This window comes from Montipora capricornis, chromosome 13 (genome assembly GCF_036669925.1).
Source record: "Montipora capricornis isolate CH-2021 chromosome 13, ASM3666992v2, whole genome shotgun sequence".
Taxonomy (NCBI): domain Eukaryota; kingdom Metazoa; phylum Cnidaria; class Anthozoa; order Scleractinia; family Acroporidae; genus Montipora; species Montipora capricornis.
Genome location: NC_090895.1, coordinates 987361 through 1002783, shown reverse-complemented (window position 1 = coordinate 1002783; position 15423 = coordinate 987361). Strand labels below are relative to the sequence as shown.

Below are 15423 nucleotides of genomic sequence, written 5' to 3'. Positions count from 1 at the left end.
CTTCCGCGCGCCAGCTCAAAAATCATGTTGAATTATTTTCAACTTTATTAGACGAAAGCCGTGTCAGCCAATGTAAAATTTGAAAAAGAAAACAAACAAAAACCCTCTTAATACAATTTCGATTGTTTATTTTCCATAAGGCCGCTTGTTTACAGAGGTATTTTCAGCGGACGACTACTATCCATCCGGGTATTTTCCTCGGACGGGCACTATGGGCTGATAGTGTCTCTAAGCGGACGAACACGTCACGTCACGTCACGTGATCAGTTTAAACCAATAAGAATCGGAGAAAATTTAGTGGTGACCTATAATATTTGATAAATGTATACAAGGTAGATATATTTAACTGAGCACTCACAATGAACAGTTATGAAGACATCTTTGGAAACTGGGTTTCCAATGCCATTATTGGCAGTGCATCTGTAGCCGCCTTCATCCTGCCTTGTGATGTTAGTAAGGGGCACAGAGACAACTCTGTTATCCCATAGTCTTGTCCAGGTGGTGTTGGGAGCTGGGTTACCAGTGGTTGTGCAGTTAAGTGTTAAGTAACTTCCCTCATTCACTGTTTGATTAGCAGAGGTAGCAATGATGTTTGGTGGATCTTAAAAATCAAGATAGGACAAACTTTCATTTATCATTATTCACATCATAGTCAAGTGTTCTGATCCAATTAAAATTCGGCAAGGGTGCAAAACTCGCAAATGAGGTGATATACATTTTTCCCCAGTGTTGATGAAGGAATATATGTGTATGCATTACAAATGTCATGTACCTCCGGGCCCTACATATTGAATAAAGTTGAAGAAAGTGCACAGAATCATAAGACATTAACTTATTTTCAACTGCCAAATATTGACTACTTAACACACGAAGAAAAAGCAAGGAATTTTAATGTACACAGTTTTACATAGAAACAACTAACCGTAACTATTTCCACTTGCTGTTGCGGAATTTGCACGAAAACAAGCAACGAGCAAGGAGACTAAAAATTGGAACACAAAGCGTGCATGGAGCCACAGGTACTGTGTTAAGCAGAGTTAAGAGAGAAACGTTAACCATGATAAAGATGCTGGGAAGATTTATGGCAAACCAAAGAATTAAGAGTTTGTGGAAATGAATATCGATTTGTTACTGTAAAGAAAAAAACTGCTTATCTGTCGAACAGTTTGATTCAATGCTGCCTCCGTATGCACAGCTGAGAACACCTTGCCTACATCGTAGTAGGTGTTGAACAAAAATTGACTAGCAAAGAGCGCACACACCTACTGGTGAATAACACCGTCACAGGAAAGCACTTACAAATACCCAGAAAATTATGAACTCTTAAAATGAATTATATTGCACACAAATATTAAAAGCGCCAACACGTGCCAACCATGATTTTAAGATTTTTAATGAATTACAACATGGAAGGCAAAATTATCTGATGCTGATTGGGTAACAAGGAGACCATTTCTGAAAGTTTTTGAAGGTGGGTTTAAAGGTGTTCACCGGCTTCCAGCTTACTGAAAAAACAATGTTTAAGAAAATAAAATGTCATTTCAATAAGAATGGTTATTATTTTGTTTGACAAGGGAAGATTAAATCTTCTTGTTACTTTCATATTTCATGGTGGTTTTTGGCAAGTTTACACATGGTGTACTACCTGAATCAATTGACACAGTTTGCAATTTAAGCCGGGGTGGCAATCTTTACAAACTAAAATAAAATAAAATAGACTAAACTGTTTTTGGTTTCATTGGTGAAGAGAATTGTTTGAATTAAATGCACACGATACAGCTGTACGTTTTCCTTTAGATGACTGTTACGTTCTTCATTGCTCAGCTTAAACTGTCTGACTCCTGCCATTTGCTTTGACAAGCTCCGCTTACTCTAAAATGCAAATTTCGAACGTTCTCTCTCCGCAAGAAAATTTTGAAAAAAAATCAATGTTGTAAACGAGTAGGCATAAATTATGCGCCCGCCTGCCGGCAGGTTCAAAAGACAGGTCACAGGTCACAGGTCACAGGTCACAGGTCATTGTTTTACCAATACAGAAAGTATCCTAAAGATTAATAAAAGCTAACGTTAGGCCCAAAAACTTTTCTTTAGGCCTAATTGGGCCTAAGGTTAGTTTTTATGAATGTTTAGGATACTTTTTGTATTGGTAAAACAATGATCTGTGACCTGTGGTTTGTACCTGCCGCTCGCGTACATTTAAGGAATAATTCACTTTGTGTGTTCAAAGTTTTCCAAACTGTTGGATCTCCCTTTCTAGATAGAAAAAAAAAGTTTCGCACGAATCGAATCTGATTACACGATTAGGCCGCCTTTTTGTTGTCTTAAAAACAGCATCACTTGCACTAGAAAGTCAAACTTGTTTTTGCATTTCTTAAAGACAAAGAAACGCTTCAGTAGCTCGTCTGGGACCTTCCTGTAGTGGATGTTATTAAAACAAGCTCCAGCCAGGTAATTAAAACCTATATGTACATGTAATTAGTCTCACATGTATTGAGAAAAAGCGTATTTGCTGCAAACTATGTTGACAGTTTTTTCAATTCATCATCAACGCTTATAATTAAATGGACTGGGTCACTAGGAAAGGGATAGCTTTGTATCATAAGCAAATAAAATCACTTTCAGTGCAAACCATTCTAATTCTAATAAAATATAAACACAAAAGGGACAGATAATTGATTGTAATTGTGGCAGTCCCCAAATGTGATGTGGTGGAAAGAAGATTTATGATATTAACGTTTTACGAATATTCTATAAATTTTAATCATGTGCCGTCATGAAGAAATGTCTTAAGCCATTTTCTAGATCCAGTTCACGAATTCAAAACTGTTCAAATTTTGCAAGAAATACTCCCATTGCATGTTCTTTGTGGTCAGTAGCAGACAAACTTTTATCATACAATACACATCGACGAACAAGGAACTGTGTTTTATTTTTGTCCTAAACCCATACTCAGGTTATCAGATAGAAAACCACAGTCACGAAAGTATATCGAAATGTGCTTGTAAAAAACTACGCTCTACAAGACTGCGAAAAGCAGGTTAAAAGTGAGGGAACACGCCTGTTATTATCATCAAAAAAGAGCCTTAAAAGCAGATTTAGATACAGGTACCACACAAGCTATTTTCAACTCCTTCCGGCGAATGCTATTAAGCAATGGACAATTCACAACGTGCCTAGTAGAGTACGAGCGATTGATCATCCAATGTCAGAGACATTAGGATGTTGTCATACCCTTTAGCGTCACCATATGGAAACATGCTTCTTGTGCTTCCCCGCCACCCGTCAAAGAATCAGGTTATCTTACTGTATACTGCTCTTTCAGATCGTCGCCTGCCATTGGCATAGGTAAAATGTTTATGGCTACTGTTGTCTTTTCTCCAGTGCAGTCATGTGCTTGATCCTGATTCCTGATTGTGGTTGCGACAGTTTGTACCCAAGGTGGTGCTTACTGAACATGATCTTCGTTTGTGTTTCCATCCCACTTTCCCACAATCCTTCATGTACTTTGTGCAGGTATGCGAAAAGCTTGTCTCCAGGTTTTGGATAGGTTGCCATCGATATCTTCTTGCTATCTGCTGCAAATGCCTACTCATCTGGTTTTTTTTTCAAATAGGTTTACCTGCTGTTGCTGTCCAATGAACCCAAAATTGTTGCATGTTTTCTTGCAAGCACGGCAGTGTTGTTGTCAGACTGAGACCTACGACCTTAGGAATTTAGACTTCGGAAACTCAAACCTAAACACCTGGATGCCTTGAAAACTCAGTCCTGAAAAATTTCACACCCCATGTGTGTCTTGAAATCTCTCGTCTGGAAAAAGGAACACTGGAAATACACGTACTTCGGCATAAACTACATGTATTTTCACAATTTCGTTCTGCCTAATTCAGTGCTATAGAGCATTTTAGCTTCTTTTGGAAACTGCTTTTTAGCAACACAAATTTACAATTAAATTTCAAGAGTTCCAATGTGCTGTTTCAAATACCAATTGTGAATTATTGAGGGTTTCTGATATTTCAAGGGGCGCGACTTTGCTAAATTGACTAAGACTCATATACGATTGTGTAATTTGTGCATTTGAGAGGGACTCCATGAAATTTATTTGGAAGGAAAAACAACATGATAAAACATGGACACCTTCACACATTTGTTGTCTACAGTAGGTTGATTTTGGTTGGTATGCTTAGGTCTCTCGCAAACTTAGACTTAAAGCCCCTCAAACTCAAACCCCTGGGTGACTTAAAGACACAAATACCCGAAAAATTCACACTCCTAGTGTCTTAAAAAGTCGGGTTAAGAAAATACCAACCTGGATTGCAGCAAGGAATACAATGCAATACAAATTACATGCTTTTAAATAAATATTATTTTAATAATATTAATTTAATATTTAATTTTAATTTTGAGACTTAAAAGTCTTAAAATTATTGCAATGATGAGCGCTTAACTTTAGCATGAATGAAACGAAAGCTTGCGGAATTTGAACGCATGACTTCCGTGTTACTGGAGCAGTACTCTACCAATTGAGGTATCAAGGCAGAAGATTAGAATTACCTTACTCACCCTCGACAACTAACTGTACATGGTCAGTTATCGTCAAACCAGGCGACAGAGGAGACAAAGTGCAGACATAAAACCTTGTATCATCCATTTTAAGCTTATGGAGAGTAAAGATGACCAATCCATTTGTACGGCTTCCAGTTACTCGTCCCACATATGCAGCTGGGGTTGTTAATGACCCTGGCTGCCCAGTCTTCAGTAGTGAAAATAGAATTTGATTGCCATCAAGGGTATTTGGGTTATCCGCTCGTGAGAGACCCCACTTAATCAAACCAACATTCCCGGTGAAACTCCAATTGAACTGCAGAGAAGCGCCAACAGATCCTCTCACTGTCCTCCCTTGATTAGGGGAAATGAAACTTAAACCACCTGCAAAAGAAATAAATGCAAATAGCTGACTCGGAATACACAAAGTAAACAATGTTTGTACTTTATGAGAGTTCTTATCAGTCACAAATAATAATTATGAAAAGCTTAGTTTTATCAGAAGACTTTATAACTGAAGGTGGAATTTCCGCCGTGATTAGGCGAAGGGCTAACACTCGAAACGTGACCATTTTATCTTTTCACTGTGGCAATTCAACCATCATCCCCTTGTTAAAAAAAAAAAAATGGCAGAACCCAACGATGTAAAGCACCGCACTTCCTTTGGAAAATAACTCCTTTATTAATAATACCCACTTTCATTCAAGCTATAAATATTTAAAGGCATTTTTTAAGCATAAAAATGGTAGGGCATTATTCTAAACCACGAAATATGGAAAGTATGGTGTTCCATCTACGCCAAAAATCAACTTTGCAAAGCAACATTCAACTTTATCATACAACTTTCAACTTCACTTTTGACAACCAACTGTAACAAATACAACATTGAACTTCACTTGATAACTTTCATTTTCAACGTATGAAACATTCAACTTTCAACTTTACATGTCAACAGTCGACAGCAGAGCATACAACATTGAACTTCACACTTTAAATTGTAAGAGTGACTACTCAGGAATGAACGCAGCATTGAACATTTGAGTTGACAACTGAACATCGATCATGAGAGATTAAAATTTATCAATCGGGTTGACAATCCGAAATTTTCGTTTTAATAACAACCCGGTCGTTCTTTGCAATATTGCGTTAAATGATATTGCACCCTCTGTGATTGTTCGCTCCAATGTCGATCCTCGTATCCTGCAGTTCTCTGAAATCGAGACCAAATCCGCCAAAAATTATGGCATGTCGGTCGGAGATATGACGTCAGCGAAAATTTCCTGTAGTCTCGCGCCTTCCACGTGCTTTTGTTCTTCGCAATCTCATAAATCTTCCAAGACTCATGGAAGCCATTAATAGGCAATTAAATAATTTCCGAGATACTCTTCTTCAGGAGGCAGATAGACTGACGTCGCTGCAGCATCAAAACAATAACATTCATGAAGGTAGGGCAGTGTGTAGTGTTATTCATCTCTCGCATGCTGTTTGTAAGATAATTTTCTTGATCTTCCACTTGTTAGATTCTCAAATATCGCCTCTTCCAAATTGACAATTACAATTTTCTCGGCTTTGGATCTGTTTTAAGCTCATATTTTGTTTTACGTTATATAATCCAATGTTTCCTGAATTTTTTAGGTAATACTACAGCTGTCACAGCTAATCTTGGACCGTCACATGTCATCAGATCCTTAAAAGATATACTCGTTCGAGCCAAACTTTAAGCTGGCTAAAACATAGAAACAACAAGAGTGCCGCAAAATGCAATCCTTGTCTCGATGGAAGTGACTAGCCTATACACAAATATACCAAAGGAGGAGGGAGTTGAGACAGTGTGCAAGACATACGACTCTTTCTGTAAAGACAGCCCTCCCATCCCTACACAGTATCTTATTGAAGAGCGCTTAAACTTATCCTTCAAGAGAACTCATTCGAGTTTAATGGAAAAAACTACCTGCAAACACATGGAACTGCCATGGGCACCAAGATGGCAGTAGCTTTTGCAAATATCTTTATGGCGGAGGTAGAAACAGAGATTCTTAACCAACGCGCTTTTAAACCACTTCTTATATAAAAGGTATATTGACGATATATTCTCAATTTGGAATATACACAAACACCAAGTCACGCAATTCATTGAGCTAGCAAACAAGCACCACCAAACTATCAACGGTTTACGGCTGAAATATCATATCCTAAGATTACGTTCCTTGACACAAACGTTTTCAAAGGCGAACGATTCGCTGAAAAAAATCTATATTAGATATAGAAACGCATTTCAAACCTACTGAAACATTTCAGTATACGCATTTCTCAAGCTGCCACCCCCTAGGGGTAAAAAAAGGCTTCATCAAGGGCGAAGCACTGAGATTTCTACGTACAAACTCCTCTGAAAATGAATTCAAGACTAAAATCGCGCATTTTAAAGCAAGTCTTATTGAACGAGGATACCCAGAAAGCCTTATTACCGCTACACTCTCACATATCAAAATTGAGAACAGTAAACAAGCTCTCCTACAGAAATGCAAAGAATAAAAGCGAATCTTGTGCTTCGTCACACAATACCGCCCTACGGTGCCTAATCTTAAACAAATACTCATGCAGAAATGGCACTTAATCCAGCAACAACCGCTACTTAGCGAAATATTTCAAGATCCCCCGATCATTTCATACAAAACGGGCAGATCCTCAAAAATATACTCGTTCGAGCCAAACTCTAAGCTGGCTAAAACACATGGATAGGAGTTGTGTAGGCCTGTCACCCCCTTTGTTATCACTGATGTTCGGTTGTGAACTCAAAAGTTGAAAGTTGTATGCTAAAGTTGAATGTTTCATACGTTGAAAATGAAAGTTATCAAGTGAAGTTGAATGTTGTATTTGTTACAGTAGGTTGTCGGAAAGTGATGTTGAAAGTTGTTTGATACATTCGACTGTTGACATGTAAAGTTGAAAGTTGTTTGATACATTCGACTGTTGACATGTAAAGTTGAAAGTTGTATGATAAAGTTGAATGTTTCATACGTTGAAAATGAAAGTTATCAAGTGAAGTTGAATGTTGTATTTGTTACAGTTGGTTGTCGAAAAGTGAAGTTAAAAGCTGTTTGATAAAGTTGAATGTTGCTTTGCAAAGTTGATTTTTGGCGGAGATGGAACACCATAGGAAAGAGCGAAACGAAACACAAAAACATCATGTATGACCCCAACATAAATTGAAAACTCACCGACAAAGGTTGGATTTGACATAAATCTGAATCCTAATCTTAATCTCAATTAACTAGGAGCAATAACGTTTTAGGCCTAAAACAATATGTAATCTCAAAATCCAACCTTTGTCGGTTACTATTCAATGTGTGGTGGGGTCATACGTGGTGTTTCGCTGTTTCGCGGTTTAGTAATGTCCAAAATATGTCCAAAATGGTAAAAGAGAACGATAACATCTGACGTTTACATTTTTTCAGACGATATTAATAAGTGAAGGTAAGACTCAAAATACATGGAATCAAATGTGCATGTTGGCATTAACGGAAGGAATTTAAGTTAAGATGCTGATCATCACTGCTTTTAATTAGCGTTACTTGAGCAGTAAAGAAAGGAAAGCCTGAAAATTTCATACTTGAACGGGATTCGAACCCAGACCTCAAGCCTGAATTTTTCAGGCTCTCCTTTCGTTACTGCTCAACTAACGTTAATTAACAACTAATCGGCATCCTAACTTGATTCTCTCCGCAGCTCACAAATATATGGCTTTCGTAAATTAACTTTCGTCCGAAGGAATTTAATTTTGTTAATAAATTTTACGATGATGATGGACTCACAAAACAAAGCAATACCGCCAAAGTATTACAGTTACGCTGCGTAGTACAGATCAAAACAGCAGCAGTAGCTGAAGCCTCAGACAAAATTGTCGAAACACTTTGCAATACCTTGCCCTCCCATAATGCTGTTTTGGCAAACGGGCTCAGGAACTCGCAATCAAACAGCATTTTGAGGGGAGATTGAGCCGCGAAAGCTTCAGATCTGTATAGTCGTGTACTGTTCCAAGGAACTTTGTCACAGACTGTAGCTTTGGGAACAGTGTGCGGTTTATTTGACGTCCAGCAGAGTTTTTAAACTCTGAAGTGTTTTGCAACAAACATGGAGTCAATCAATGTATTTGGACGAAGAGGGTAGTTTCTAAAGAAACTGTGGTGCTGCGTCGGTGGGGAAGTAGCATACAAAAATTTGGTTTTATCAACGGAGTTGATAATGTAAATTGGCCACCGTACAGAGATTCTGAAAGCTGACGTTTCGAGCGTTAGCCCTCCGTCAAAGCGAATCGAGGAATTGTGGGTTACGTGTAGTTTTTGTAGTAGAGTAGGAGCTATGCTATTGGTGGTAACATGGCAACGTGAAAAATGGGAATATATTAGTTAAATAAAAAGCGTTCGCTAATACCGTGAGGATTAAGGGTGCCGATTTGAAAGATCAATTTTTGTTCCAGATTCTTGCGGCTTTCCGTCGTACCTAGATGTGGGGAAAGGCCGCAGATAGCTATGTGTTTTTTGGAGTGGTTAGGGAGATTAAAATGACGAGCGACTGGCTTAGATGCTTCGTTGTCATTCTTCTCAACATCACGAAGGTGTTCGCGGAATCGGTCACCTAGTCGCCTACCTGTCTCGCCAATGTATAATTTATTGCGTACCGTACAGGTTATGCAATCAATGACATTTGCGGAGGTACATGTGAAACGATCGGTGATCTTAACAGATCGCTTAGGTCCCGATATCCTGCTAGTGTTAACATTTAAAAGGCAAGTTTTGCATCGTGAGCGCGCGCATTTGAAAGTGCCGGGTTGCTCGTTAGTTTTGAGCGCGCTTCTAACTAAAAAGTTGCCTACGTTTTTGTCGCGTTTAAATGAAATAAGTGGAGGTTGCGAAAAGATTCTACCAGTCTCGGGATCATTTTGGAGTAATTTAAAATTATTAAGAATGATGTTTTTGACTGCGTGATTATGAGGATGGAAAGTGAGGGTGAATGGAATTCTGTCATTCTTATCTTTTTGTGACGTTTGTAGTGATGACTGTCGATCAAATTGTTGGGCGCAATGATGGCCCGCTTTGACCACAGAGACAGGATAGCCACGTTTTTCGAAGAACTGGCACAGCTCCTCTGATTTTCGGGAAAAATCGGAGTCATCACTACATAGACGTCGAAGTCTAAGAAATTGAGAATAAGGAATGGAGTTCTTGACATGTGGTGGATGTGATGATGAATACAACAGATAACTGTGAGAATCTGCAGGTTTGTAGTGCACACTGGTACATAGCACGTTGCCACTAATAGAAAATTTTGATATCTAGGAAAGCCAAGAAGTTTCCGAAATTTCCCAGGTATATTTAAGAGCCGGATGAAAAGAATTGACGGAGGTTATAAAATGACCGAGTTCTTTTCTGCTGGATGAAATAGCGCCGATACAATCGTCGATGTAGCGGCCGTAGAGTTCAGCTTTGGGGCCGTTGTACTGATTAAAAAATTGGTGTTCAACATATCCTACAAAAAGATTGGCATAGCTACAATCAGCGAAAAAAATGTTGACACATTGACCATTTCTACCCCCTATGCCACATTTCTTCTATCTTTTAGCCTTCTTAGGTAGCCCAATTCGCCCCCTTCCCCCCAGACAATGTTGTAGCGAGATTCCCGAGATATTTAAGTACAAATAGACAACATTGAATGGGGGAGGGGGGGGTCTTATCAACAATTTGGAGCATGATTCAAATTATAGTGTTATTTTACACTTAAAAGGAACTGTTTGAACACAATGTGTCAACTAATTTTGTCGCTGATTGTAGGTCCCATTCTTGTGCCCATCGCTACACCATTAATTTGTTTGTAATAGTTGCCGGCGAATGAAAAACAATTAAGCGTTAAAACTAGTTCGGCAGGGCGGAGGAGCGTTTCCGAGCTTGGTTCTTTGACAGTGCGTTGGTTGAAAAAATTTTTTTTTAGCACTTAAAAGTGCTTGAAGACCTTCGCTATTGGGAATGACTGTGTACAGAGATGTAATGTCCATGGTGAAAATAAGTTTGTCTTGGCCGGAGAAATTGAAATCGCGGAAAATTTTTAGTGCGTGTGTACTGTCTTTAATGTATGATGGCAAAGATTTGACGATTGGCGTCATAATCCTGTCTAAGTAGCTAGAAATGAGTTCGGTGGGGCAACTACAGGCAGAAACGATAGGGCGACCTGGGTTGTTAGGTTTGTGAATTTTAGGCAAGACGTAAATGCACGAAGTTATAGGGGTGTTGATGACAAGATTAGTGGCAGTGTCCGGAAATTCTTCATTAACTATGAGATTCTGAATGGTGTCTTTGACAAGTTTTTGATTTTTGGAAGTGAGATCTTTCTCGACTTTGGCAGAAAACGAGATGTCAGAAAGTTGCCGCAAAGCTTCTTTTTGGTAATGATCGGACCGCCAAACAACGACAGTGTCGCCTTTGTTGGCCGATTTGACAATTATGTCATTGCGTTTACTAAGATTTTTAAACGCCGCCCACTCTTCCAAGGAAAGGTTGGAAAATTTAGTGTTACGATTGAATTTAAGTTTGTGAATGTCGTGACGGCATTTTTTGGTGAAAAAATCTAAAGAGGCAAATTGTCCCTCTGGGGGAGTCCATTTAGATTTGCGAACTTGAAGTGTTTCAAAAATATCTTTGTTAGAAGTGTCCGAATCGTCCTCTTTGTCATGAAAAAAGGCTTTTAACTGAACGCGGCGAAGGAATTTTTCAACATCTTGCTTAATAGAAAATTCGTTGGTGCGTTTGGTAATAGGGACAAAATTTAGGCCCTTACTGAGAACAGATTTCTCTGAGTCAGTAAGCGGAAGATTTTCTGGAATTGTAACTACGGTATTATGGCTATGCAATGTAGTGTCGTCGGTAATTTGCGGACCTATTAATTGTTGAAGTTTTAGAGTCTTGGTTTGGTGTAAATGGTCAAACAGTCCAGAATTAAGTTCTCGGATTTTAGCGCGAATCGATTGTAATAAAACTGCTGGACAGATTTTGGACAAACAAATTCTTCAGTGCCGCTCCGAACTTTCCAAAATTTGTCCAGCAGTTTTATTACAATCGATTCGCGCTAAAATCCGGGAACTTAATTCTGGAATGTTTAACCATTTACACCAAACCAAGACTCTAAAACTTCAACAATCAATAGGTCCGCAAATTACCGACGACAATACATTGCATAGCCATAATACCGTAGTTACAATTCCAGAAAATCTTCCGCTTACTGACTCAGAGAAATCTGTTTCTCAGTAAGGGCCTAAATTTTGTCCCTATTCACAAACTAACGAGCAACCCGGAACTTTCAAATGCGCGCGCTCAAGATGCAAAACTTGTCTTTTCATTGTTAACACTAGCAAGACAACGGGACCTAAGCGATCTGTTAATATCACCGATCGTTTCACATGTACCTCCGCAAATGTGCATGATTGCATAACCTGTACGTTATGCAATAGAGTATGCAGTGGCGAGACAGGTAGACGACTAGGTGACCGATTCCGCGAACACCTTCGTGATGTTGAGAAGAATCACAAAGAAGCATCTATGCCAGTCGCTCGTCATTTTAATCTCCCTAACCACTCCAAAAAAGACATGGCTATCTGCAGCCTTTCCCTACATCTAGGTACGACGGAAAGCCGCAAGAATCTAAAACAAAAATTCGTCTTCCAAATCAGCACCCTTAATCCTCACGGTATTAACGAAGGCTTTTCATTTAACTAATATATTCCTGTTTTTCACGTTGCCATGTTACCACCAATAGCGTAGCTCCTACTCCACTATAAAAACTACGCGTAACCCGTAATTCCTCGATTCGCTCTGACGAAGGGCTAACGCTCGAAACGTCAGCTTTCAGAATCTCTGTACGGTAGCCAATTTACATTATCAACTCCGTTGATAAAACCAAATTTTTGTAATTTATTTGGACGTTTTTTGGAATGAAAAAATACCAAAGAAGTGTTGTCAGGGCCTCCAGTTCGTAGTCCTTTACCTAGAGGATTTAAAAGTATTAACATTTGTAGATGAAATTACAAAGGTACGCATCGTTAGCTGCGGTTACACTAGCCATTTTGCCCTTGAGTAAGTGGCTTTTTCCCACGGGGAAGCAATTTTTTATGTGTGACCGATTTGCCCAAAGGAAAATTTCCTGTGGAAAATTTCCATGGGTACGTCAAAAAGAACAAAAGAATTGCCCATGACAGTTCCAGATGTAAGTCTTATGGTTAACAAAACCCCAAAGCGGCTCAACCAATCACAAGATTGCCGAACGCGAGGAAAATACATGCTGTGATGAACTGTGTAAACAACTGCGGACGTGGAACTACCTAAGCACGCCTTTTCTGGCCAGCAGCGAGTCGACTTCTAAATTATAAATTGGAGAGTTGCAAGGACTAGAGAAAGCGTAAATGAAGTCGACGTCTTTGTTGCCCTTTTAAAATGAAGCGATGAATCGCTGAACTTAATTGAGGTGGACAGTTTAAGAGAAGCGCCGATCGTGACAATTACCGAAAATATGCCAAAGAAAAGTTTGTCGTTCAGATGTAGATCTTCGGTGTTTACTTTTTTTTTTAGATCCTTAATTTTAATGTATTTTGTATTGTATTTCGTTTTTCAATAACCATTTAGTGGAAATACTAATAAATCTCATCTTGTCTTATCTTAAAGGTAAGTTTCCCACAAAAACAGGCCATGGCTTACCTTCCCCTTGGGTAATTTACAAGTGTGTAACCGCAAATGGGGAGTCGATCATAACCCAGGGTAAACCCAACCCAAACCGTAACCCCAAGGTTCCCCATGGGCAAGAGGTCTAGTGTAACCGCACCTATTTTCTCCTTTGTTATTTTGGTCGGATATCGCCTCGTGTGCCACTTTTTTGTTTGTACCACATTTTGACGTCATCTTTGATCTAATAAACTGAACAAACGCACTGAGACAATTGCCTAAATTATCTAGACAAGTGCGAGGATCACTTTTCTATTTCTGCAACATGGACTCTATTTGTTAATTATAACCCTTCATTAATTTTCGGGCGATTTTATTGGCTAATTTTCGTCACATGGTGCAATCTCACAGGACATTTATAACGCAATAATTCCCGTTTGCGTGGATATTTGCCCCGCGAAATGCTGTAGCAACCATTTAATTTCCGTCGAAAAGAAGCAAAGTCAGCGGAAAAAAGGCAGCAGAAGAGTTTTCGTTGTACATGGAAGAAAACAAACTCGTTTCCTGGAGTCTAGTGATAGTGTCGTTAAAAAGCTGGTCGCAAACGCTGTTCCGGAAAGTGCGAGAAAGTCAACAAAATATGCTGTCAACGTCTTTGAAGGTGACGAAAGTTATGAGCAGTTAGTTTTTTTATCTGAAAGATTGTCCGAAAAATGAATATTTGGCCGAGAAGCGAAGCTTCGAGGGCAAATATGACTAACCTCAAGATTTCATATTTGCCCCCGAAGCTTGGCTTCTCGGCCAAATATTCATCTTTCGGACAATCTGTCAGCAAAGGACATTATCAGCTGACATACCAGCTGCCAGAAATAAATAATTAACCATTATTCCATGAGCGCGCGTTGGATATGAGATGGTAAATAACCAAGTATTTTCATCAAATCGTGAACTACGAATCTATCCTACGTGTCGTTTTCGGAACTCGAAGATAGATCGACGCAAACCTGATTGGGTCAAGGTCTTTTTAGGATAAAACATTATTTATTGCTATAGAAAGATAGATTTCTTCCAAGTGTTGAATTACTAGGCTATTTTGAATTATGAGCATTAGCATTAAGAAATATCAGCCCCAGCTATCAATACCATTTTGATTCAGAACTTTTTGACTGTCACTCTGTCCTCATTAGATGTAACTAGCGATTGTGCGTTAATAATACAAAACAAGTTCTTTACAGAGAACTGGCTATTGGTAAACTCTCCCACAGAAATAACGAAGAGTGGTACAAAGACTTTCTCAAAGTGAACTTCAATATCACGAATAGTTGAATAACAATTATGAAGCGTCTCAGCTCAAGTGCGCTCCAAGTGGCCTCACTTTATTTATCGCTCAAGCACAAGTAAAAACGTAAAGTCACTTTATTTAACGTCGGTAGTTCCGCCAGCTCTGAGGCTGGTACTAATGGAAGCTGGCGGTGCACCCTTTACCCCCAGCTACTGTCGGTGCTCTGTTTATGAGTCCAGACGAGAATCGCATTTTTGTGCTTTTTTCAGGAGAACAAATGGAAGAGAAGCTGTGAGAGGAAATTGAATTTGTCATTACCTCTTTAATATTGGCCGATTATGCGCCGATCAACTCAAAATTTCAACATCGCCCCCCCCCCCCCCCCCCCCGCATCCCCCTTTGAACTTTTCAAGATTGTATCGTTCAAATGCCCGTCTCCTTGGGCCTCGGGCCAAGATGGTGTTCAAATGTCCTACCATATCGTCGGATTTGTCTGTCAAACCCTACTAAAGAACAATCTTTAATAATGCTTTTTTATAAACAAGCCAACACATGTTTCATGACCCTTTATATGATGATGCCGTTTTTACCAGACTTGAGCAACTACAAAAACACACTTTTAATATTGAAACTATAAAACGTGACTGGAAATTGAATTAATTAAGTCGGGCAATGTCAGTAGCAAGTGTAAGCTTCTCTAACTCCGAAACACGGCAAAGGTTGTTTAACGAGGGTACTGTATTCTTATCAACGACAGAGCCTGGAGCGTTTACGACTGCATGTATTTTAAATTGTTAAGTGTCGGTCGGTTACCTCTAACAGAAACGTACAGCTTTAACAACGAAATGGGGGTGGGAAAACGTACCATACTGTATTCACTCTATGGTATGACAAAGA

The 15423-nt window shown here is 39.1% G+C and overlaps 1 protein-coding gene across 1 annotated transcript in view; it reads right to left on the bottom strand.

The window, feature by feature from the left end:
* Nucleotides 1-4790, bottom strand: part of LOC138028869 (neural cell adhesion molecule 2-like) — a 33667-nt gene extending 28877 nt beyond the window's left edge. Inside the window, exons 1-2 of the mRNA XM_068876489.1 lie at nt 4561-4790; nt 359-601 (exon numbers count right to left, since the gene is read on the bottom strand). Coding sequence (XP_068732590.1) covers nt 359-601; nt 4561-4648 — 331 coding nt within the window. The 5' untranslated portion in view covers nt 4649-4790. The remainder of the gene's footprint in view (nt 1-358; nt 602-4560) is intronic.
* Nucleotides 4791-15423: the final 10633 nt, after the last annotated feature.